The 22,649-nt window shown below is 54.1% G+C and overlaps 7 protein-coding genes across 7 annotated transcripts; 4 read left to right on the forward strand and 3 right to left on the reverse strand.

Annotated features, from left to right (window-relative positions):
* Positions 1–220: 220 nt before the first annotated feature.
* MRS44_001218 (uncharacterized protein) lies at positions 221–7,271 on the reverse strand (the record flags this gene model as incomplete). Its single annotated transcript, XM_046278230.2, has 4 exons — positions 221–454; positions 506–5,848; positions 6,037–6,727; positions 6,883–7,271. 4 exons carry the CDS (start codon positions 7,269–7,271, stop codon positions 221–223), a joined length of 6,657 nt encoding a protein of 2,218 aa, XP_046139122.2.
* Positions 7,272–10,746: 3,475 nt separating this feature from the next.
* Positions 10,747–12,686, forward strand: MRS44_001219 (uncharacterized protein; the record flags this gene model as incomplete). The annotated part of the gene is made up of 5 exons (XM_046270489.1): positions 10,747–10,947; positions 11,012–11,279; positions 11,333–11,735; positions 11,792–12,130; positions 12,182–12,686. The coding sequence occupies 5 exons, from the start codon at positions 10,747–10,749 to the stop codon at positions 12,684–12,686; spliced, it is 1,716 nt and encodes a 571-aa protein (XP_046139123.1).
* Positions 12,687–12,910: 224 nt separating this feature from the next.
* On the reverse strand, positions 12,911–14,610 carry MRS44_001220 (uncharacterized protein; the record flags this gene model as incomplete). The annotated part of the gene is made up of 2 exons (XM_046279894.2): positions 12,911–14,004; positions 14,055–14,610. The coding sequence occupies 2 exons, from the start codon at positions 14,608–14,610 to the stop codon at positions 12,911–12,913; spliced, it is 1,650 nt and encodes a 549-aa protein (XP_046139124.1).
* A 42-nt stretch (positions 14,611–14,652) lies between these two features.
* On the forward strand, positions 14,653–16,733 carry MRS44_001221 (uncharacterized protein; the record flags this gene model as incomplete). Its single annotated transcript, XM_046275100.2, has 4 exons — positions 14,653–14,879; positions 15,314–15,395; positions 15,447–15,506; positions 15,558–16,733. 4 exons carry the CDS (start codon positions 14,653–14,655, stop codon positions 16,731–16,733), a joined length of 1,545 nt encoding a protein of 514 aa, XP_046139125.2.
* Positions 16,734–17,198: 465 nt separating this feature from the next.
* On the forward strand, positions 17,199–17,585 carry MRS44_001222 (40S ribosomal eS28 domain-containing protein; the record flags this gene model as incomplete). The annotated part of the gene is made up of 3 exons (XM_046280719.2): positions 17,199–17,259; positions 17,351–17,434; positions 17,524–17,585. 3 exons carry the CDS (start codon positions 17,199–17,201, stop codon positions 17,583–17,585), a joined length of 207 nt encoding a protein of 68 aa, XP_046139126.2.
* Positions 17,586–18,317: 732 nt separating this feature from the next.
* MRS44_001223 (uncharacterized protein) lies at positions 18,318–18,608 on the forward strand (the record flags this gene model as incomplete). The annotated part of the gene is made up of 1 exon (XM_065623605.1): positions 18,318–18,608. The coding sequence occupies one exon, from the start codon at positions 18,318–18,320 to the stop codon at positions 18,606–18,608; it is 291 nt and encodes a 96-aa protein (XP_065480043.1).
* Positions 18,609–19,591: 983 nt separating this feature from the next.
* On the reverse strand, positions 19,592–22,509 carry MRS44_001224 (uncharacterized protein; the record flags this gene model as incomplete). The annotated part of the gene is made up of 4 exons (XM_046270546.2): positions 19,592–20,638; positions 20,768–21,851; positions 22,217–22,336; positions 22,397–22,509. 4 exons carry the CDS (start codon positions 22,507–22,509, stop codon positions 19,592–19,594), a joined length of 2,364 nt encoding a protein of 787 aa, XP_046139128.2.
* Positions 22,510–22,649: the final 140 nt, after the last annotated feature.

Raw genomic sequence — 22,649 nt, forward strand, 5'->3', positions numbered from 1 at the left:
AATAGGGGGGCCATGATTCCCATAGACAAGCTCGCAACCCAGAAAACAAAAACACTGCCCATCCATGCCAAGACCCCCTCTCGCCTTCCCTCTCCTGAGCTCCCGAGCAAACTATAAAGTTGAAGCCTCCCAAGCTCGAAATGCCCATGCCGCGTCCAGGGTGATTATAGCATATATACAAGCGCGAGAAACATCGCCACGTCGAGTCAGCCGCGAGGACTTAGGACTCTTGCTCCGTGTCGCTGCCTTCATCCGTATCATAGTCATCTTCGTCATCGTCGCTGCTTTCGGGGCTGGGCAGCTTGCCGTATCGCTTCTTGTACCGCTCCAGTTCCTTACGTTGAGCTGTCAGTTCGTCCAGGATATCAGACATGGGCCCTCGGAGCTCGTCAAGCTCCTTGATGACGCCACCGCCAATAGCAAGGTGGCGCATTGCCAGTGTCGAGATACACGTCTACCGAGTGTTAGTGGGGCCATGATGTATACAGCTTCAGTTCCGACTCACCTCTATCCTGCTCACTTGATGTTCCATAAAGTTGATCAAGAATCGATCCGTCACCTCTCCTCCACGCTGTTTAATCCTTTCGAGCAACTCTGTCTCGGGAGATTGAAGGCCCCCAGGGGCTTCGTCTCGCGGCAATTCCAACGAGCTGCAGAGCATCTCCAAGCGCAAGCTCACGCGCCATAGAGTCCAGATCATATCTGGGTCGAAGGTGAGCTCGGCTCCAGGAGCGAGGATCGCTGGTTTGTCGCCGCCGCCTTCCTCTCGTCTCTCGTGCTGCTGGTGGAACTCGATACGTCCAGCCAGCGCGTGGGGGTAGAGCGAGTAGACAACTTCGGGATTTTCCAGACCCTTCAGCTTCTTCTCGCCCAGCTCCTTAACTTCGAAGCCTTGAGAAGTGAGGTGTTTCAGGTCCTTCCTGATGGCGCTGGCATACGTTTCGTCCTCAAACGAATCTTCAGCCTCAGAGGCGTTGCTCCGGTCTGTATCCTGGAAGTTCTCGAGACATCGCTGTATCTCCGAGATGAAATCAGTCGACACAGTGATCTGTCCTCCATCCGCGACAGCCGAGATTCGGGATGCTTTGTTGACCATGGGTCCGAAGTAGTCCATACGTCGGGTGACTGGGTCTGTTTCGCTCACGCAGTCTCCAAAATGGATACCCATTCGCACTGACAGACCCTTGAAGATGAGGCTGTTGTCTTTGTCATACGCCGGTTGGCAGGACACCGAGTTCAAGACTTCGGATGGCCAGGGCAAATCGAGGAGCCCCGTCTGGACTGAAAATGTCCATAGCAAAGCAGATGTAGCTGTCGGGAACGACACCATGAAAGCATCGCCTTCAGTCTTGACCTCGTATCCGCCAATCTTTCTCAACTGTCGACGCATAAACTCGTTGTGGAGCTTGATGGCCGATCTCATGGCGCTAGGATACATCTCCCACAGGGTTGTCGAGTTCTTGATATCCGTGAAGACGATAGACACGTTGCCTGTGGGCGCCGGGATCTCGGCCTCGAGTCGGTTGAGCTGGGAGTCGAGAACATCTCCCTTGCCTCTACGGCCCCTTCTCGTCGAGAGAACTTGAGCCCCGTCGGGGATGCCGGATGGATAAAGGGACATGCTGGTGGTCCCGCGATGGTTCCTGGACCGCTCCATCCGCCGCTTGAGGTCGGCGACGCTAATCATCATGACCATGATTTTACCAGAGGCGCCATATGCGATGGCGAGGTCGCGGAGCTTCTGGGCCGCTCTCATGAGGTCACCACGCTCTGCTCTCGCAATATCGGTGACCAGGCCAGGAGACAAGTACTCCCACAACTCCCGGGTTGCTATCAGGATGATATCGTCCGTCTCCTTGAGAGTCATGTTGCTGACGTACGGCGCCGCCTGCACGGCCGGCATCAAATCAACATAACCAAAAGCGCGTGACACCTGGAGAAGGTCGTTCAACCTGCCATTGCGAGAAACCCACCCACCAGCTTCACGAATGCGGGATCGTTCGCTGGGCTCAGCAGGGTCATGCTTGCGAGTCAGCATCTTGTGGGTGCCATCAGTCTGGATCACCATGGCCTGGGCATCGCCCACGTTCGCAACGTATAGTTCTGTGCTCTGGAGATAGATCACGGTGGCAACACCACCCGAGTTGAGATCCTCCTTGGTCAGAATCACGGGCTGGCCAGAGCCCCTATGCACTTTGAGCGGCCGTTCTTCCGAGTGCTGAATAGCGATCGTGACCAGGTCCTTGTTGAGCGCGAGGAATGCACGCCGAAGAGCGTCAATCGGGGTCTCCTTGGTCTGTGACTTCAGTGACTTCAGCTCCAAGGCAAAAATGTGACCGAAATTCTCGTGGAGATACTTGGCAATCTTGGATCCTCCACTGGAGAGAGCCTGTCCGTCAAATAAACCCAGGAGCATCTCGGTCTCGGAAGCATTGAATCTCGGTACCACCAAGTCGACAGTGGACAGATGCTCATGTTTGCCAAGGGTATCGGCCATACCGTAAGGCAGATGGCCGGCGAGGGATCCCGAGGTGCGCACACGTCTGTCCTCACTCTGATCGGGGATGCTCGGTTGAGTAAGTGTAACATCCATAAGACCCAGTATGCGCAGGTTAAGCAGACGGCTGAAGTCTGTGTACTCCTCACGATCAACAACCCCGGGTCCACTGGGGCCGTATGTTGACTGCTTGATCTCCAGGCGCTTGTTGCCGGACAGGTTCAGGTACCGCAAGTTGGGGTTGAGGTTCCAGTTCCAGTCATATGGCACGTTAGAAATGTTGTATTTCAAAAAGTTGTTGCCGCAATCGAGCACGGCAAGGTTCTTAGCCCGAGAAATGTCGGCAGGCAGGTTAGTGAATTTGTTGCCGTTGATGTACAGCGCCTGGAGCAGACTGGACTCCTCCAAGTCATCTGCCGGCAATGTTGTGAGTCCATTTCCAGACAGATAGAGCTCGACAAGCTGCGGCCACCTCTTCATCGACCTCTGTGGCATGTCGCTAATTTCATCGTTGTATGAGAGGTTGAGCACCTTGAGCTCCGGGAGCAGGCTGATCTGCTCGAAAACATCATCGTCAAGACGGTTGTCGGCTAGGTAGAGGTTTCGAAGAGATCCGGCAAAAGTGTTAGTAAACCTAGATGAGGAATCCTTTCTGGGGTTCGCTGAGGACATGGTCACTGACGGTGTAGTCGCTCTCGACACCACCGACGTCTTCCTGCCACCCTTCCCATAGACAGACACTACAGAACTCTTGCGGTCACCAGCCAGGGGAGACGGGCCGACACTGAGAAGTGTGCTCGAGTTTTGACTTGGCCTTCTCTCATCAGAGAGCTCCTCTGAGCTCGGCGTGGCCGATAGCGTCCCGAGGGGAGCGGCTCTCCCATTAACAGGGGGTGGCGCTGGCTGCGATTCCTCGCCGGGCATCCGCGGCGCCCGGGAGGCCGGCGCGGGGAAGTGTTCGAGGACGTTTGAGGAGGCGTTGAAAGTCTCGAGTCTATTCGCCCACCAGAGCTCCATGGGGAGTTTAGAGATGTTGTTTCCTCGCACATTGAGCACTCTCAGCTCATTCAAACAGCCGATCTGTGCCGGCAGTTCTCCCACCGAGTTATTGGCAATGCTGAAATGCTCAAGCCTGCTAAGAGTACCGATCTCTTGGGGTAAGGAGACGAAATAATTTTTATCCAGGATCAAATGCTCAAGATTGATCATGTTCGCAAAGGAGGAATCAATACTGGCCAACTGCGCATTCGAGAGGTTCAGTGTCTTGAGCGTCGGGACTGGTGCCACAATCTCGAACTTGTTCAGAGGGTTCGAGTTCAGCTTCAGCTGGCGAATCGACTCAAACTGTCCCACAAAAGACGAGACGCAGTTGTGATCGGCGGATAGGATCTCCAATTTCGGGAGTTCAGAGATGATGTCGATGCTCGTGATGCCATTGTACTTGATGTCCAGCTCGCGCAAACTAATCAGCTGTCTGAACGAAGCGGGCACGGCGTGTGTCAGTCTGTTGTTGGTTATTAGAAGTTTCTCCAAGTTTTGCAGGCCGCTGATCTCGGGAGGAATCGTTGCAATGCCATTGAAACTTAGGTCGAGGTCAACCAGGCTCGGGAGGTTGCAGAGGAATAGGGGGAATTTGTCGAGGAAATTAGAGGAAATGTTGAGAGAGCGGAGTGACAGGTATGCTCCAAAGTAAGATGGTATGTGCTTGAGTCGGTTATTGGCAAGGTTCATCTTGAGTATCCCCGTCAGAATATGGAGTTCGGCATGTTCCAACTGCTCCAGGCGATTATTGGCAACATCCAGGAAAGTCAGTTTGTTGGCCCGGCTCAAACTTGGTGGTAGCTTCCTCGCTTCGTTGTTGTTGAATTTGATGTCTCGAAGATGCTTGCAAGACTGGATAAAGTCTCGAGGAACGTCAAGCGACAGGTTGCGCGAAAGGTTTAGCGAGATGATCTCCGCGGCCTTGGAGTATAACGATATAGGGATAGTGATGAGGTTGCGGCCAGAAAGGTCAACATAGTTGAGCTTCTGTGCTCGAGCTAGACCCATGTCAGTGGTCTTGGCGTGGAAGTCGCTCTCTCGTGCCGACAAGAACATGAAGCGGCAGAGGTAGCTGTTGTCCTCTCGACCAAGATCCTCAATCCTGTCCTTGTCCTCGTACCCAACCTGTTGCAGCAGACGCTTCTGCATCAGCAACGGTCTCTCAGGAGGCGTCAGCACCCGAATGAGATCGTGCTTCTTCAAGATGATATGGTAATTCTCCAAGCCATCAACCACATATGTCTTCTTGATGACCTGTGAGATGACGTCCGTGACGCTTGAGTCCAGAGACATGGAATGTGTTGAGAATGTCCCGTCTGAGCGAAAGATTCGGATGCAGTACGGCGCCGTCTTCTCCTCTGGCCGAGGGGGGCTTCCGATCTCGTCGAGATCGGGCCCGTTATATGAGTTGTCTTCGGTGTTACGCCGCACCGCCCAACTATCCGGGGCGTCCCATCGACCCTTAGGAGCTATCGATACCACCGAGTCGGTGCGATCTGCTTCGACATTGTTCACAAAGCTAATGTCCATGGGTGTGAGAGGCGGAGGCTTGGTCAAGATCCCCTCCATGTCGTTCAGGTTCGTGTCAAGGTGGTAAATTTTGTCGGGATCATTACGGTCTGTCGGGCCAATCGATTCGTCGACATAATCGTGTGGTCGGTGAGATCGCCCCTTCTTGGAGAATGGGAACTTGTTGTTGAAGGTCGCTGCGCCCCGCGTCCCAGGTCGCGAATCTGGAACATCGCTCTGGTCTCCAGGGCCAAATGTCCCTGAGAGTGGTAATACTGAAGGTGATAGCTCTGGCCGGTGGAGGTCGGGTTTTGAGGATTTGGGTTGCAGGGACTTTGTAGATTGGGGTAGATCGCGGAGCCTGGCGGTATCTTCCTTGTCCTTATGATGTCGTCGAAACCGACCAAGCAATCCACGTTTGCCGTGGTGGCCAGGCGAGGTCTGTCCGTCCAACTGGCTGGGTTTCGAACCCCATGTCATTCCTCCACTCCTAGTACTGGGCGTAGGGCTCTGCCCTCTTGACCTCGTCGAATACATGGCAACGCTGCTGCCTCCTCGATCGCGCTGAAGTTGTGTGCCAATGGCTGTGTCGTCCCTGCTCTGAGTTGGTCGCAAAGTCCGGGGATCATCATTACTCTTGTGATGTCGGTGGTGGCCGGGCATATGCACTATGGAATGGCCGGACCTCGACGAGGAAGATGTCTTTGGAGGGACCTGCGAGGATCCGTCGTTTACGTATCGATCTCGATCGGGACCAGTTAGGATATCCCGTACGGGGGCTTCGCCATATCGCGCAATGTCCTATTCGAGCGAGGTTAACCAGTCAACTCTGGCAAGCAGGAACGCTGTCGGGAAAGCATCGGGATCTGAGATGATGCGAAACAGGTCAAGGGAGGGAGATTGGAGAGGAATGAATCGATCGCGGACCAGGCCAGTGGGGGGCATGAGTAGCTAGGGTGATGAGACAGGGAGGCGCATGGCGGACGTACAGTGTTGTCCTGATACAAGAACGGCACCACCTCTGGTGCAGGAACTGGTGTTCTTGGTCTCGATGATGACGGGGAACCATCTCTAGTATGATCAGTGGCATTGGAATAGTTGCGATCTCTGTGTGTGGGGCGACTGTGGCTGTATGAGCGCGACCGCTGGTCCCTGCCCACGAGCGAAGTGGGTAGGCTGCTCTCGGAGCTATCGCGCCCGGGGAATTCCTCGCCAAAGAAGCCCTGCAACTTACGCAAACCGCCACGGGTCACGCTGGTCTTGGAGCCCTGGCTGCTCGCGGTGAGGATGCTGGCAGCAGATGGACGCCTGCCATCAAAGTATGCGGCATCCGGGGGATCGTGAGACGCGGCGACCTGGCGGTGGTTGGGAGGATGGCCCGGTGAGAGCTGGGAGGCGAGGGACAGATTGTCGCTAGAGTCGTTGTAAAAGCTGGTCGGCATGGTGGAGGATGGCGTGGAGGAACCGTTGTGGTTCATCCACGGAGCAATGTGAGGGTTGGGGCTTGCGGTGGGCGGATTGTGCTGAATCTGAGGTATTCGGGTCTCGAGAACGGCAAGCTCGCGTCGGTAATTGGTGAGGTCGCTCATGCGACGGTCTTTGGATGCGACATTGGCGATGCCGCGGGCGGCGAACGAGGTGGTAGTCGGGGAGACCTGATGCTCATCCTTGGGGGAGGACCTGAGAGACGCAGGAAGCCGTTAGCTGGCAGACGGGAGGCGGCGGGAGCGGGAGGCGAGATGAAGGTCAGACGAGCGCCGACGGGCAGGGAGAACGGGGGACGAGGAGGGATGAACACGGGCACGGGAGGCGGCATGGCGGGATGGACGACTCACCACTGGTTCATCAAAGAAGCATTGTCGTCGGCGCTGGAGCGAGCAGGGTGAGAGTGCCAGCGAGATGTGGCGGGGAGGGCCCAGGTTGAAGTGGAAGCTGAGGAAGCTCCTGGAACAGCGGGAGCGGTAGCAGCGGAAGACGGAGCTGGAGTTGGAGTGGTAGTGGTAGTATGGTCCGGATTGGGAGTAGGCGAGTGAGTGGGAATGGGAGTGGAGGTGGCAGAGGCGGGAGCAGTGGAGGAGGCGGCAGTGGCAGTGGCAGTGGTGGTGGTGGACGACGACAGCGACGATGAGGGCTTCACGGTGACGGCGGAGTGGGTGCTGCTGTCGGTGCTTGTGCTAGAGCTCGTGATGGAGCTGATGCGATTGCCGGCCTCATTCCTGGTCATGGTCGCCGGGGCGTAGATGGCGTTGATGGCAGGGCCCTAGGCCATAAGGTCCGGATGAGGACAGCACGGGGCAGCTGAGAGCATACGCGGTGGAGAGAGGGCGAGGGCCAAGGTTGGTGGACTGGATGGGGATTGGGATGGGATGGGTTCGGGGTGCGAGTCGAGTCGCAAGGGCTGGCGGGCGGGGGGTGTCCAGATACGGAGACAAAGGTAAATGATGCTTGGTTATAGGGCTGCCGGAGCGGAAATGAGAAGCGATGCCTGTTCAAGTCATGTCTCGAAGAGTGGCCAAATGGAACGGGGAGCCGAAGAGGGAACAGATGATGGTATCTCGAGTTATGCGGTGATAGAGACGGGAGGCTGAGCTGAGGTTCGCGGAGGAGGAGGTTGTGGTCCTGTAGGTTAAGGTGAGGTGCGGAGGAAAGCTCACTCAAACAAACGGGATTGCAGTCCAGGCAAACGCGAATGCAGCCAGCGAGCGCCTGCTGCTGCTAGGTCCATCGCCCAACATGGAATTAAGCGTCGACGATGCTGGCTGCTTCGGTCTTGGGGGCGCTAGCTAGTTGCTGTATGGGCTGTACTGTACTGGACGGTGCAGCAAGCACCTACCGCCGCCCGGGGGATGGCGACCGGGGTGTGAGAAGAGAAAAATGATGGACGGTGCTTGCTTGGGGGGGCATGACGACGATGGTTGGTTGGTTGGTTGAGATGGGATGGGATGGGATCCACGAGGGAGACCTGGAGGGGAGGGAAGCCAGAGAGTGAGGGGACCGCCCGGGAGGGGGGGGCTTGCTTGACTGGTGCCGACAGAGGTACCGCTAGGTGACACCTGAGCAGAGATTCAGGTGTACCTGAGCGACCGAGGAATGGTGCTCCGTCTCTGGAAGCGATATTGTTGATCTTGATCTAAGGGGAGATGCGATGGGGTTGCAGAGCTTAATTGCTACCACGCGGCAGCCAGGGGAAGGGTAGGTTTCCTCTGACTCGGTGCCGCTCGCCAGGAACGAACCAAGCAGCCCAGACAGATGTCGGGCGCAAAAGATGCACCGCTCGAGGTCACGACAGGTCGGGGCAAAGTCAAAAGCATCGAATACCTCGGCTCAGGTATCGCCAAGTAGCGACCTTGCAATCGGGCGACACAGGCGCGGCATGGCACGTACCATGCTCACTCCAGTACCTTGGGTAGAGCTCCATCTCCATGCCTTGGCCATTGCCGGCAGCAAATTCCACATGGAAGAGAGAGGCAAGCAATATGGAGCCTTGGACTATCATATGTTGAGGTCTGACTCTATGGGTACATAATTGTCCTTCTCTGACTCTCCCAATCTCGCTCGAAGTATACCGAACCTCCAAGCCCCAGTGTGCGAATCCCCATGTCCACGCCAGCCAGGTACGAGATCAGAGAGAAAAATCAAAATTCCATCAAAAAGACGGCCCAGCTAGCCCGTTTTCAGGCTGGCACTGGCAGCGGGCTCCATATCATCATGCACCAAGAGGGGACGGCCCATGCTCCGCCCGGGCTCAGGGTCTCTAGTTGGGAGCTATCGTTGCTTTTTCCGGATAGGTTGGATCCCCATGGGATTTTCAACTTGAGGATTTCTCTCTCTTCACTTCCCTTCCTCTACAGGGGTGTCTTGATCCTCCAGCCTCTTCTTCATTGAGGGCTCTCACGTGTGTCACCACCTCTGTGCCCCGGTCGGTGACGCTGTAACGTTGAGTCCTCCGTGACAAGGGGGATCCTTTCATGTGGGTAGGTTGTCATGTTAGTCGGCGCCTTGGAATACCTCCCTCCAGGACAGTATGAAGCTGGTATGGGAATGGATGGACCGAGATAAAGTAGAAATATGGCTGCCTGCCTTGATGAGCCATTATATGCAACTGGACAAGCGCAAACCCTCCTCCATCCAATCCATTCTCGTCGGGTCCCTCTGATCCCGCTGCAGTCAGCCAGCCAGCCCTGTCTGCCTGTGGGCGCATCTAAGCACCGAGCCCAGCCCTATCTCCGCCCATCTGTCGAGGGAGAAACACAATGGCGCGACTGTATCGTGTCGTTTGTGTGTGTTTCGTAAGGGCAAGGCCCATCCTTTGATGTGACTCTGGTGGAACCTAGCACTGTCTGTCTCTTGACCTTTCTCCAGTCGTCTCTCCTCTCGTCTTACTACTCCTCTTCCGCCCTCATGTTCGTCCAGTGCAACAGCTGCATATCCGTTGGTCGTACACACGCTACCTAACACCACAAGGTACGGAGTAATATTCGCGTCATGTCCCTTGGGCGATCTGTGCGTCCTCTTCTGCTGGCCCCAGACTGTCAACGGCAGATGGAGGGCTGGCAATACGGATATCCCGTATGTACATGATTGCACGGATCCCAGTGCGGCATGCAGTAAGATCCTGCATTCGCAACCGGCAGATGGGTTTTATTATTATTAGACGAGCCGTTCAGCGGAACGTGGCAGCGGGGGAGGCAATAGACGGGAGATCTGAATCGCCTGTCAAAGCTTGCGGGAGGGATACTTGGTTCCGTCGATAGAGGGTTTCATATTGCTTTGCTCTGTATGGAGGGAATAGATGCTGCAGCCCTACCAATTATACAACTGGTGGTGGTGTTGTCGACACCGCCACTACAATACCCTCAACCACAACTACAGTACATACTACTCCATCCTAGCCTGCTTCATACGTGGCCCGCAGCCGATCTCGAATCTCTGGCGCACCCTCAGCTTCAGGTTGTCATTTTTGAAACCCGAAACCGCGAATAACAATAATTGTGCTAGTATGCTCTATCTGAAGCGGACTATGTGTTGGCCTAGAGGGCCTCGCTCTACATGAGACCTTGGTGCATTCTGTCTAATATTGTCACATAGCCTCCACGGGCAGCGACTGCAGCATGCGATAAGTTGATCACGAGAGACGGCTCGTGACCTCGCACAGCTAAGCTCCAATGAATGATTTCAACTTATCTCTGTTCTGTGAGCGGCAACCGAACAATTTACCCTAGAGGGGCAGGCCGATCCATCGATCTGCATATATTCCCCGGGAAATACTCCGTGACACCCTATTAATTAAAACGCAAGATGCCGCCGCTATCCTCCTTCACTCTCTCTGTCGTCCCACTGCGAGCTACCTGCTGCGAACTCCTCACTGAGCGGGCGAGACGCCGTGTGACGAAGCCACCTCCACTAAGGAAACACCACGATTCCACGGACCCCGCAAGGTTGATGTCACCTGCACAGGAATGATAAAGAAGCGCCAATTGCAAGTTGATTACCACGTCCTGGAACCAAAATACAAAGTCAGAAACATACCTAGATACTAGAAACCGGCAGCGTGTTCGTTTCTTAGTCGTGAGTATCAAGCCCCTTATCAGTGGCCTCAACGCAGTAGCTGACGTCGTGTTAAGCAGGCATATTTGCAACAAGGGCATCCCCAAACACTCAGACTGAGAACTTGATAAATCAAGACCCCGGCAATCATCATGGGCAGCTCAAACCAGAACCCCCGTGCTTGGTGGAAAGAGAGCTCGGTATACCAGATCTACCCTGCATCATTCCAAGACTCGAAAGGCACTGGAGTGGGAGACCTGAAGGGCATCATATCCCGTGTCGATTACCTCAAGAACTTGGGCGTCGACATTGTATGGCTTTCACCAATATTCAAAAGCCCCCAGGTCGACATGGTACGTTACTGTCCTGGCCCCTGGATACCAATGCCATGATCTAGGGATACTAACAACAAATAAGGGATATGATGTCAGCGACTACGAGGTTATCGATCCTCCGTGCGGGGACATTTCGGACGTTGATGTCCTCAAGGACAAGCTCCACGAGCGAGGAATGAAGCTAGTCCTCGACCTAGTCGTGAACCATACCAGCGACCAGCACGAATGGTTCAAGGAGTCTCGCAAGTCCAAGGACAACCCGTACCGTGACTGGTATGTCTGGCGACCTGCAAAGTACGATGCAGATGGGAATAGACAGCCCCCCAACAACTGGCAGGGTCATTTCCAAGGTGAGGCCACCATATGATTCGAACCCGCACCCTAAGCTCACATTTGCTCAAAGGAGACACATGGGAGTACGACGAAGCAACAGACGAGTACTACCTGCACCTCTTCTGCAAGGAGCAGCCAGACCTCAACTGGGAGAACCCAGCGGTCCGAAAAAAGGTCCACGAGATCATGCGCTTCTGGCTCGACCGCGGAGCCGACGGCTTCCGCATGGACGTCATCAACTTTGTGAGCAAGGACCAGGCTTTCCCTGACTCGAACCAGACCGTCCTCCGCGGTCACGAGTTCTATGCCTGCGGTCCGAGATGCCACGAGTACCTCAAGGAGATTGGCGAGATCCTGCGGGAATACGATGCCTTTAGCGTCGGCGAGATGCCGTGCGTTCACGATGAGCGCGAGTTGATCAAGGCTGTGCGTGCTGACCGCGGGGAGTTGAGCATGATTTTCCACTTTGAGCTGTAAGTCAACATCCTCACATGGCTTTCTCACCTCAGTGGAACTAAACATGGCGTAGGATGGATCTTGACCACGGTCCAGGGGGCAAGTTCACACCCAGGACCTGGAAGTTGTCAGAGCTCAAGGCCACCACCCACAAGTGGCAGAAGTTCATGTACGACAACCAGGGCTGGAACGCCCTATATCTGGAGAACCACGACCAGCCTCGATCCGTTAGCCGCTTCGTCCATGATGATCCCCAGAATCGTGTCGCAAGCGCCAAACTGATTGCAGTCTTCCTCGGCTTCCAGTCGGGCACGCCCTTCATCTATCAGGGCCAGGAGATTGGCATGACCAATGTGCCCAAGGACTGGCCCCTGGAGGAGTACAAGGATATTGACTGCCTCAGCCATTGGAAGTAAGTGAAAGAACCTAGACAAGAGGCAATCGCCAGCTAACACTGGGCCAGCACCCACAAGGAGAACGCCGATGCTGCAACCCTCGACTCCTACAAGGTTGAGTACCAGCTCAAGTCTCGCGACAACGCCCGAACCCCTATGCAATGGGACGCATCCCCCAACGCGGGCTTCACAGCAGCCGAAGTCACGCCCTGGATGCGCGTTAACGACAACTACCGTGAGATCAATGCTGCCTCGCAGACGTCGGATCCGGACTCGGTGTACCACTGCTGGCGCCGTGTGCTCGAGAAGCGCAAGGAGCACGTCGACATCTTCGTCTACGGAGACTTCCAGCTGGTCGACGAGGCGCACGAAAAGGTGTTTGCGTACTCCCGGAAGGCCGACAACGGTGATGCTGCGCTCGTCGTGTGCAACTTTGCGGCCGAGACGGTCTCGTGGACTTTGCCCGCCAAGGCCCGGGAGGTGTTGATCAGTCCTACTGGGAGGACCTTGGAGGATCTGAATGGCGGGGAGATCCAGCTTGCTCCTTGCGAGGCCTTTGCAGTTCTTCTGTAATTAGAAGCTAGAGGAAGCATCAAGTGTAGTCTTGACCTCAAACAGCCCCTAGACAGCTCAGAGAATGACCATGGTATTCATGGAATCGTGATTACCACGGCTACATCTAGTGACATTAGAACCTCTAAAGCAATCATTGCTGGTGCCAAGTGCAAACTAGAGTCCAAACCTTGCACGCCATGCTACACCTCAGTGACAGTTGTTCCCTTACATCCGAAATCGCGTCATACCTCTTCATGTATCATCTCGCCAACAGCTTTGCTCTCCTCCATGATCCCCCTCGCCTCTGCGGCAGACACGTCCATGTCCTCCATGATGAGTTGGACAGCAAGCTCGGCAACCAACACAGACTGAATGAAAGCCGCCGATCCACGTCCGGCAATGACATGGTCGCTCACAGCCTTTTCCATCAACAGCTCGCTAAACTCCTCCACAAGGTAATCCTGCATGAGTTTACCACCCCGCGGACCGTAGTACCCGGGGTTCAGGTTGCCTTCCTTCTTGAGTGATCTACCTTGGCCGGTTTCGATCTTTTCCGCCAGAATGTCACGGAAGTGTGACTTTTTGCCGTCAATGACCCTCGATAGGTAAGCTCGGTGGTCGCCAAACCGGCGTTCCAGCATTTCCCAGTCAACATGGGGGTAGCCTCGCTCGCGCCATGTCTCCATGGCCGTCTCCTTCTTGTGCTTCTCGCAGAATCTTTTTTGCATCTGCACATTCAGCAACTTCTTTCCCTTGGAGTATTCCTTCAGGGCCATTGCCGATACCAAATCTTGACACCATGGACACTTCGTTAGTCCGCTTTCAAGACTCTCTTCCTCCTGAACTGGCTCATCCTTGACAGATTCCGCGTCACTGGAATCCGTATCTAAGAGAGTTCTTGTGCTTCCATACCCAATGGCATCATCAATGTCGATTGGTACGATGAACTGTGCACGCTCGATCTTGGGTGGTGCTTCTTTGGCCTTCTTTCGCGCTTTCTTCTCAATTAGTTTCCTACTCCAGATAGATTTCCTTTGTTGCGAGGAGGAAGATCTCTGGCTGAGATCGTCGTTTTGCGAGAGCCTGAGCACCCCGCCCTTTATTGGCGAGGGAGAAGGTTCGTCTTTGGGAATAGGTCTCATCTTGTTTTCTTGCTCAGGAGAATCGAATGAGTCCCCCGGTGCAATCTTCAGCTTGGCCTTGTTCGACTTCTTTGGGGTACCGAGGGTATCGTCTGGTAGCGCTTTGAACTTGGCCTTCCTTGACTTCTCAGGGCTGCTCCAGAGTCCAGATTCGTCTGCATCACGAATCGTGTTTTTGGAAGTCTTTGTCGGGCCTGATTCCGAGTCAGTGATATTGTGAAATGTGGCCATCGAGTGCCCAAACCTTTTGCTTGAGTGTCCTGTGATCTCTTTGACACTTGAGATCCTTGTGACCCTTGCGAGCCCCTGCCTTTCGAACCATAGGTCGCCTTGGGCCTTCTAGTCTTGGTAAAACCACATTCGTCCTTGAGGAAGGTGGCTGAGCTGGAGGGACTTGTCTTCGCTGGAGCGGGTTCTTTACTGGTGACTAGCTTTCTTCGCTTGGCGCTGGAGGATGATGCTTCATCGGTATCTTCGCCCACTGAGTGTTTTAGGCCTTGTCGACTAGAAGCCTGCCTACTGTCCTTCTGAGATGTATTGGTGCCTTTGGGAAACCGTGTGCGCTTCATATCACCCCGAGCTGGCTCATCTGGCTCAGAATCCTCAGCAGGAGACTGGCGACTGGTGCTTTTCGACACTAGCTTCAGTGAAGCAGCCTCGGGAATGCCATCTTCATTGTCAGAAGATAAAGGCGGAGCGGAAACATCTTCGACGGCCTGTGGTTCAGGGCTGGGCTGGATTTTGCCTCCGATTTGACGGAGAAGCCGCTTGGGACGTTGGTTTCTGCTCAAGCCAAGCATCCTCGCGCCGGTCTCCCCTGGCCCGTCTTCTTGGGAAAGACGATGCCTATGGCGAGGGGATACAACGAAAGCTACTTTGGTGCTGCTGCAGCGGATGTGGCACTCCTGCCTCGAGGAATGAAGCTGTCGACGTGGGAGTTGATTCTGCGAAATGCACGAGAAGAAATGTGTAGTCTAGAGTCCTTGCCGAAGAGCAAAGATGAGATGGGAAAGAGCAAGGCAAGCAGAAAGCAAAGCGAACTGATGGGCGAAGACTTGAATTGCAGGGGGTTCATTCACTCATGGCGTTGAGATGCATGGTTCATTGACAAGAGAGGTTCAAGTTGGTTTGCCGGCCAAACGCGTACACACGCGGTCCAGGCAATTCAAACCCCCGCTCCGTACCCGGCAGCTTCCTGCCAGTTGTCAAATGATGAGAAGCTTGGGCACTGCAAGCACCCGCTGAGCAGCTGACATTAGCGCTGTAGGTGCGCTAAAGTCGCTGGGGTTCAGGGCGCGGGGAGCCCGCTTCCACATGGACGCCCGGGCCCCGGCCGGGCAGCTCTCATTAATGCAGGTGCTCCAATCTGAAAGGGGGAATTTCCGGGCCGTTTCATTGCCCGTTCGTTGACTACGCGACCTCCAGCACCTGGCCTTTGACATGACCCTTTGGACCTGGGTCGCATCTTTAGAAAACTGGTCTGCACATCTGTCTTGCCGACAGCTTTGAAGCTGAGAACGTCACTTACGCGCCCTGTTCTCTGACAATGGCCCTGAACCGGAAGTATGCGGCCCTTCCAGATTTGGTGAGCTCCCAGACCTACCACCAGCTGCTTCGCTTTCTAACTGCTGGCTAGGATTCCGCTCCAGATATCTACGAAACCCCTGAGCTCACAGACGACAACTCTACGGTTCCCGTGAGCTCGCCCATCTTCTCCTCTGTCTGATCTTGCCCTCACAAGCTTTAGACCACCGCCGCTCGAACCCAATCTGATGATGAATTCTACGATGTGGAAGACGATACCCCTGGCATCTCGCGATCCCGTTTACGAATAAACGAAGCCCGCTCCCGCTTTCTACCCGCAAACGTTGACGCAAACGGCGTGGACTTTTCGGACAGAGTTGATGGGAAACGAAAGTCATACAAGGCTTCCAGTCGAAGACAGCGCATTCTCCAGGATGGCACCGAAGAGCTGGGCGACCTTTCCGACGATGATGATGACGAGAGCTTGGAACGGCGCATTGCTCGCCTCAAGCGTGAAGTAGAGGAGGCAAAGGACGAATATGCGAAGCGAAAAGCGGAAGCCTCAGCGCAAGCAGACGACGACGCTGCCAAAGGCGACGACAGACTGGCATCTCTGAGCCAAGTCCTGGATGAGATATCCAAACCTACAGGACGTCGGGTTACTGCCCAAGCCTCCAAGGCAGTTCCACCTACGAGCCAGGAAGAGAAGCCTGATGTACCGGCAGGAGACGACGCCACGTACACTGTGACATACGCACCGACATATGAGCAAAGCCACGCTCTCGCCAAGGCAGCCGACTTTGACCGTCGGCTGTTGATGTTGGAGAAGGGCTTGGGAATTAACGCCTCGCTGATGCCAGAAGCTGACGTTAATGGACTTCCCCGAGCCATTCTGCCTACGCTGGATTCTATGAACAAGCAGATTTCTACACTTGCCGAGGCCTCTACAGCCAACCTCGACACTATAAGTCGACGAGTGCGCACCCTGATTCAGGAACAAGAGAAGCTCAATGACTCTCGAGAGAAGGCCAAGTCTCTAAGGGAAGAACTTGGCCGGGGCGCCCCTACGGCCCCAGCCGAAGAATCCGAGCAAGAGGCCAAGATTAACGCCCTCTACGGCATCTTGCCTACGATTGAGAATCTAACCCCTATTCTGCCGCCTCTTCTGGATCGATTGCGATCCCTGAGGGCAATCCACGTAGATGCCGCAACAGCAAGCGATACGCTGAGCCGTATCGAACAGCAGCAGACAGAGATGGCTGCTGAGTTGAAGCAGTGGAATGAGGGACTAATCAAGATTGAGGCTGCCATGAAGGAGGGCAGTGTGTCTATCGAGAACAACAAGAAAGTCATGGAGGAGTGGGTGAAGGACCTTGAGGAGAGGATGGAGGATTTATGAATAATGATGCATTGGTCAGATACCCTATTAAACAATCTTGTGATAGATGAGCAGAGTCATATTAATGAAGTTCGTCTAACAATCACCTAAAAGCTGCCTGTGATGCTGTATTAGCATGTGCTGTAGAGCCTGTGTAAGATGCTTGGATGCTCCAGAAGGCGGTCAACGCCACAGTGGCTGGTGCTATACCACGACCCAGCCCAAAGCTCGGAGCTCTCGGATAATAGTTAGTCCAAACCCCAGAGCCAACCGCTGGCCGCTTCGGCTGCTGTGGTGGGGTAAGGGCTTGAGCACACGAAAACCCTGACAAACTCACCAAAAAGTTCACCCCCCAATCAAGCCCCAATCTCCAGCTCACGTCCGCGACCACAGCCTATCCACCAAATTCCTCACAGTACGGCGACAATCCCCCTCGATCCCACGCGCGCGAATCCCCTCAGCTCACATTTCCCCCAGGTCGAAAAAATGGACGCCTCCAAGCAGCCCGTCAAGCTCGTCAAGGTTACCCGAGTCCTCGGCCGAACCGGTGCGTCCCCACGATCTCGAATTTGATGCCAAAAAGACACAACTTCGAAATATTTTACATCGACGGAACCCCAATCTGACATGCTGGCTAGGTTCTCGCGGTGGTGTGACTCAGGTCCGCGTCGAGTTCATGGACGACCAGTCCCGATCGATCATCCGAAACGTCAAGGGCCCAGGTACGAGATACAACGAAGCACCCTCCCTCCCCGGATGAGGGCGACTTGGAGGAGCCAGTGAATAGTGTGGTGCTGACATATAAACTCAGTCCGTGAGGACGACATCCTCTGCCTGCTCGAGTCCGAGCGTGAGGCCCGGCGGTTGCGATAAATGTGCGTTCTGGGGAGCAACAAGGGTGGTTTCTTGGACGGACGACGGATGGATGGTCTTTGCATGCTATAAGGCGGGCGCGCCTTGTACTGGGACATTGCCTGGGGCTGCGTCACCCGCACTCCAGTTTCATTTGTTAGAAGGAGTCACGGATCTGGCATCGCGAAATCCAGAGCAATTCTTCTGCAGCATGGAATCCGACTACTACGAAAAGTGAATTATTTTTGGGCTCTTTCACGTCCCGCCCCCGTCCTCGAGACATCAAGGCAGCACTATGTCTTTTCAAATCGACACACGTGTTACGACTACGTCTACCGCATTGTTTCTTTCATGACTGTTGACATTGCAATAGGAATTGCGTCTGCTCGTTATGGGGCTAACATCGTCATTCTTCAATTTCGCTTCACTGTGATATCTGGTCACGTGAACACTCCCAACCTCAAATTGGGCGGGGCGGCCAAAACATTTTCTTTCTCTTCATCATTCTCAGGGAACGCAAACTTCTTTCTACAACTCCCACAACTCAATTGGTAAGTCAGCTTGTCTTCATTCACATACACACCTCCTTGGAATGATGCTTTAAAAGCATGTATTACCTGAATACACATTGATGTACCTTTTATCACCAAGATCTCTGACCCAAACTCCTTCCACCCAAAATGTCGTCGAACTTCGTGATCCTTACAGTCGGCTAACATATCCAAAGAGTACATAGGCACATCAACTTCCACAATGGCATCGGCACCCAAGCCTCCGCCTGGCCACTTCAACGTCCTCTACTTTGCGACTGCCAGCTCCTTCACGGGCAAGGACTATGACGCACTGCCCGCAAGCATGTCGCTGAAGCAGCTCTTTGCAGAGCTGGAGTCGAGGTACCCCGGCATCAAGGGCAAGATCCTTGACTCGTGCCTCGTTACGGTCAACCTCGATTATGTAGAACTGTCCAGCGAGGAGGGCGTTGACGACACCGTGATCCAGGAAGCAGACGAAGTGGCCATCATCCCTCCCGTCAGCTCTGGTTGAAGGATATCAGGCGCGTCAAATTGCATGGAAGCTCGCCCCGTGCACCCGTATCTGTGACGTGATGATCTGCCAAAGACTTTCGTAGCTGCACAAGAACTCGTCATGCAGAAACCATCTCCTAAGGACTCCCGTCGCCCGAATTCCCCGGCCAACTCCCCGGCAGCAAGGGCTCGTACTCGCCGTCTCTCAGTGTCAAAATCCTGTACCAGCGATACCTGTGTAGCTGCCGCCACCATCTAGGATGCGTCTTGTGATAGTGGCGGCACCAGCGAACGCCCTTCACGATGAGAAAGACCAAGAGGACAAAGACGAGAGTAGATGTGATCGAGACGATGGAGGTGATGCTCGTTATCGATGAGACCTGGCATCCTAGAGGTCGTGTCCGTAGCTCCCATCGCTCGGCCCAGTGTGGACACACATTCTCGTCATACGCTGGGGCCAGGAGGGGGATTTTGTGAGAATTTGGAACACAGGACCATGTCTACAAACTTGATGAGCGAGGAGTTCCTGATAAGTCGCTTCCAGACAGACCGGATGAGAACGGAGGACCTACAAAGGGACACCAGCTGCACTGCGAGGCTGCGAGGCAATTGTGGCATGTCTGCTTGGACCAACAGCGACGGAAATGTTCATCCTGGTCCTCGGCCTGACTGAAATTGGCACGAAGAGCTTGAATTTCGTCAGAGGAAAGCCAAGGCGCATTCATTTTCAGTCACTGCGATGAAGGATATCGAGCAAAACAATCAGTTTCCAGGCAGAAATATCATCAGTATGAAGATAAGGCAAAGGTGTCATTGTGGCTGAGTTATCATCAAGGCTGACCCAGTGCGGGGAAGGCATAAACCCAAACAACCAACCCCTGTAGGGCAGCTCATGGATTAACTAGGCTCAAAGGAAGCATTGTTTATTGATGTGAAGATGCATCATGGTCTATCAAAGCATTGGCATCAAGTATACAAGAGTCGTCAACTAATAATACATGGTCAAGTCCTAGCACACGTAACGGCATCAACTCCATCGAGCCCACACATGTCCCTTTCTCTCAATTGTCGAGACATCCGTGCTCGCCGCTTAGCCAACCTCAACTCTGCCTGCCGCCTTCTCGTCCGCTTTGCCTTGACTTCCTGTAGCGGCTCATCGCCCAGGTTCTCGAGCGGCATCAAGTCAGCTAGGAACCGCCGTATGTGTAAGCCAGTTTGTTCACGGATAAATGCATCGATCTGCTCATTGCACGCCGCCGAAGCTGCAATATGAAGACCCCTTAGGACATCACGATCCATGATTTCGCCTCGATCGTACCCCTGATTCGCCATACGGAGGTTTCGTATGGATGATGTCCTCTGAGGCACGTTTGGTCGAGCAACCTTTTGGCTGGCAAACTCCCGAGAGCACAGAGTGACATGGCTTGCGATGACCGGGGAGTCGCCGTGCCTTTCCTGGGTTGGTGATGGACTGGCACATTCCTCACTGGCTTGCCCTTTTGTTGCCTCTGCGAAGGCAGCCCCAACACGCAACCTGCAGGCATCCCAGCAAGGTGCCGGAGATCCATCTGGTGATGGCAGATCAGGCAGGGGTTTGAATACTCCTGTCATCTGGGATGGCGGCGGAGCGAGAAGTGCAGGAGGAAAGCTTTGATAGCGCCTAGGAGAAGGGTGAACGAGCTTAGGCTGATTTGGCTCTTCAGGAGGTTGACCCCTTATAGGTTGAATCGGTCCAGCACTGGTACCCTGGTCTTTGGCTAGTTGTTGTGGGAAAGGCTTGACTGGTTCGACTTTGTTCTTTGGCCCCGAGAAAAAGGCCGGCCTCGGATGTAGCTTCTCCCTCACTGTTTGACCAGCCGCGCTGGTTGGCACCGTTGCCTGTATCCTGACATTTTTTCGATACTTGAGCACTTTGTCATCCCGAGGTGCCGTGTTGCGCCATTCTGGAAAAGCCTTTGCTTGAACCTTGGGCATCTTGGACTTGGGCCCGGTCAAGAGTGGCTGTGCCTTGTTGCTTAGAGCATGGTCCTCAGGCCGCGGCTTCGGTTTCTGTGCAAGCTGAAAGCATTTCTAATCTCTCCACTGGCTGCTATCGTTTGGAAGGCAAGGAACACATGGAGACTTAGGAACCTGTTCATCAGGGGAACTCATTTGCCCTCGCGGCGGAACCTGATCTACCAAGGCATGTCTCCAGTCATCCATATCTGGAGCGGCAGTAAATGAGATTTCTGTGCTCGAGCTCTGGCACCCTTCGTTCCTATCCAGTTGACCAGGATGCAGTCGCTTGGAGTGAAATCGCGACGGTCGAGTTTTGACAGCTCGAATTCTGCCCCTTTTGGTTGGAGAAGAAAATGGCCCTGTCTGGTCTTTGGACGTGACAGCGAGACTAGCAGCTGTGAACTCGGAACGAAAGGGAAGGAGGGCGGATACTGTATGAACCGTCGCACCCGAGTGAGGAGGTGTTGGTGTAAAGACCGGCAACTTGTTCTTGGCTCCAGACTGCTCGGCGTAGCGATGAAGTTCCTGGGTGAAACGATCAAGAGCCTCCCTTTGACTTGGAGTCCTGGACTCGTTATCGCAATCATCTGTGACTGGCGACCCGGCTCTTTTTGAGTCATGCTGCTCAAGTTGGTATTCGTTCTTGATTGATAACATCTGTAATTGCTGCGCAATGTTCCTCGAGATGGCTTCTATCAGCTGGTAATTTATTTCTAGTGGTCTCGGAGTTGAAGCCTCGCAGGTTGCATCTCCAGTGGGAAGTTGGGCGATGTCTTTTTTCAGGGGTAACTTGGCGTGGAACTGGTTGTGCGGTTGGTCGCTGAAGCTGGGATCGGACGCGTTCTGTTTAGGTGTTGCTGGTGCAGGAGTTGCCCGCCGCGTAGAATTTGTAATGTTGGATATCTCTTTGAGCAGTGGGTCAGGTTTTGGAGAGGGTTTGAAAGTTGAAGGAGAACATTGGACCGAGGATGAGGTGCGGGGAGAGGGAGACTGATGTTGAGGTTCAATGCCAGATTTGGCTGTCGGATCGATATTCGAGTTCATATTCTTAGTGGGTTGGCTCGAATCGTATTTGGATGCAGCTTTTTGCATGGTCTCCACGCTTCCAGTGTTGCCATACTGATAAACCAAAGGAGGGATCTGATGAACAGGCGCAGAACTGGCTCGATGTCGTGTTCGAGGGCCTCGCAGCTGCACATGTAGAGGACGTCGTGGCAATCCTACCACATGAGTTTGAGAGCTTGCCGTGTCCAGGGAGCCAAGTCTGAAAGCGTGAACAGCACGTGTACTGGAGGGCGATAACGAGGTGTGCGAGTTGGGGTTAGATGCTAACGTGACCATCTTGAGGCGAGTGGGATAATGTGTTCCAAGGGAGGGTATTCAAAATGGAAAAGAGTCGAGATAGAGTCGAATTTCTGTGTCATGATACAAGCGTGTAGTTAAAGAAGTTGGTGAGAGGAGAGAGAGAAGTGCGAAGTAATGGCAGAACGGTGTTCCCGTAGACCTGCTCGGGAAGGTAGATAGAGAATTCCATGGCAGGAGCTTCTTTACTGAGTCCAGCCACGGTTTACCAAGTGGAAAGGAAGGTACTGCTTCCTGAAAAGTAGGTAGGTCGGTTAGACAGTTTACCTAACATCCTTGATGCCAGGAGAAGCGTAGACCTCGAGCTGGCGTCTTCCCTTCCGCAAGAGAAACTCGATGGCCGCAAACTCACGCTTGTCGATTTTCAGGTTCCGTGCAAATTCATTTCTAGTAGCATTGTTAAACACCCATTGAATATGACTTGATAGAGGCATGGAGCGGGCAAACCTGGCAAAGTTCTCGAAGTGTGGGCGAGTGGCCTGCGGCTTCTTGCGGCTCTCCCGGAGGCAGTTACGGTAGAGGGCCAGAACCTCCTTTTGCAATCCTGAGAGACGAGCCATTTGGAATGATTATATGGGCCAAAAATTGAGGTGCAATTGGAGCTGTCAGGTAGTATTGCGGTTGTCAATGAAGAATGCTGATGTAATTGAGTCAGAGTAGAAAAGTTCCCCGGGCCGACGTTGAAATCATTCCCGTCCCG

The sequence above is a fragment of the Fusarium solani genome, assembly GCF_023522795.1.
Source record: "Fusarium solani strain SB1 chromosome Unknown bctg00000000, whole genome shotgun sequence".
NCBI lineage: Eukaryota > Fungi > Ascomycota > Sordariomycetes > Hypocreales > Nectriaceae > Fusarium > Fusarium solani.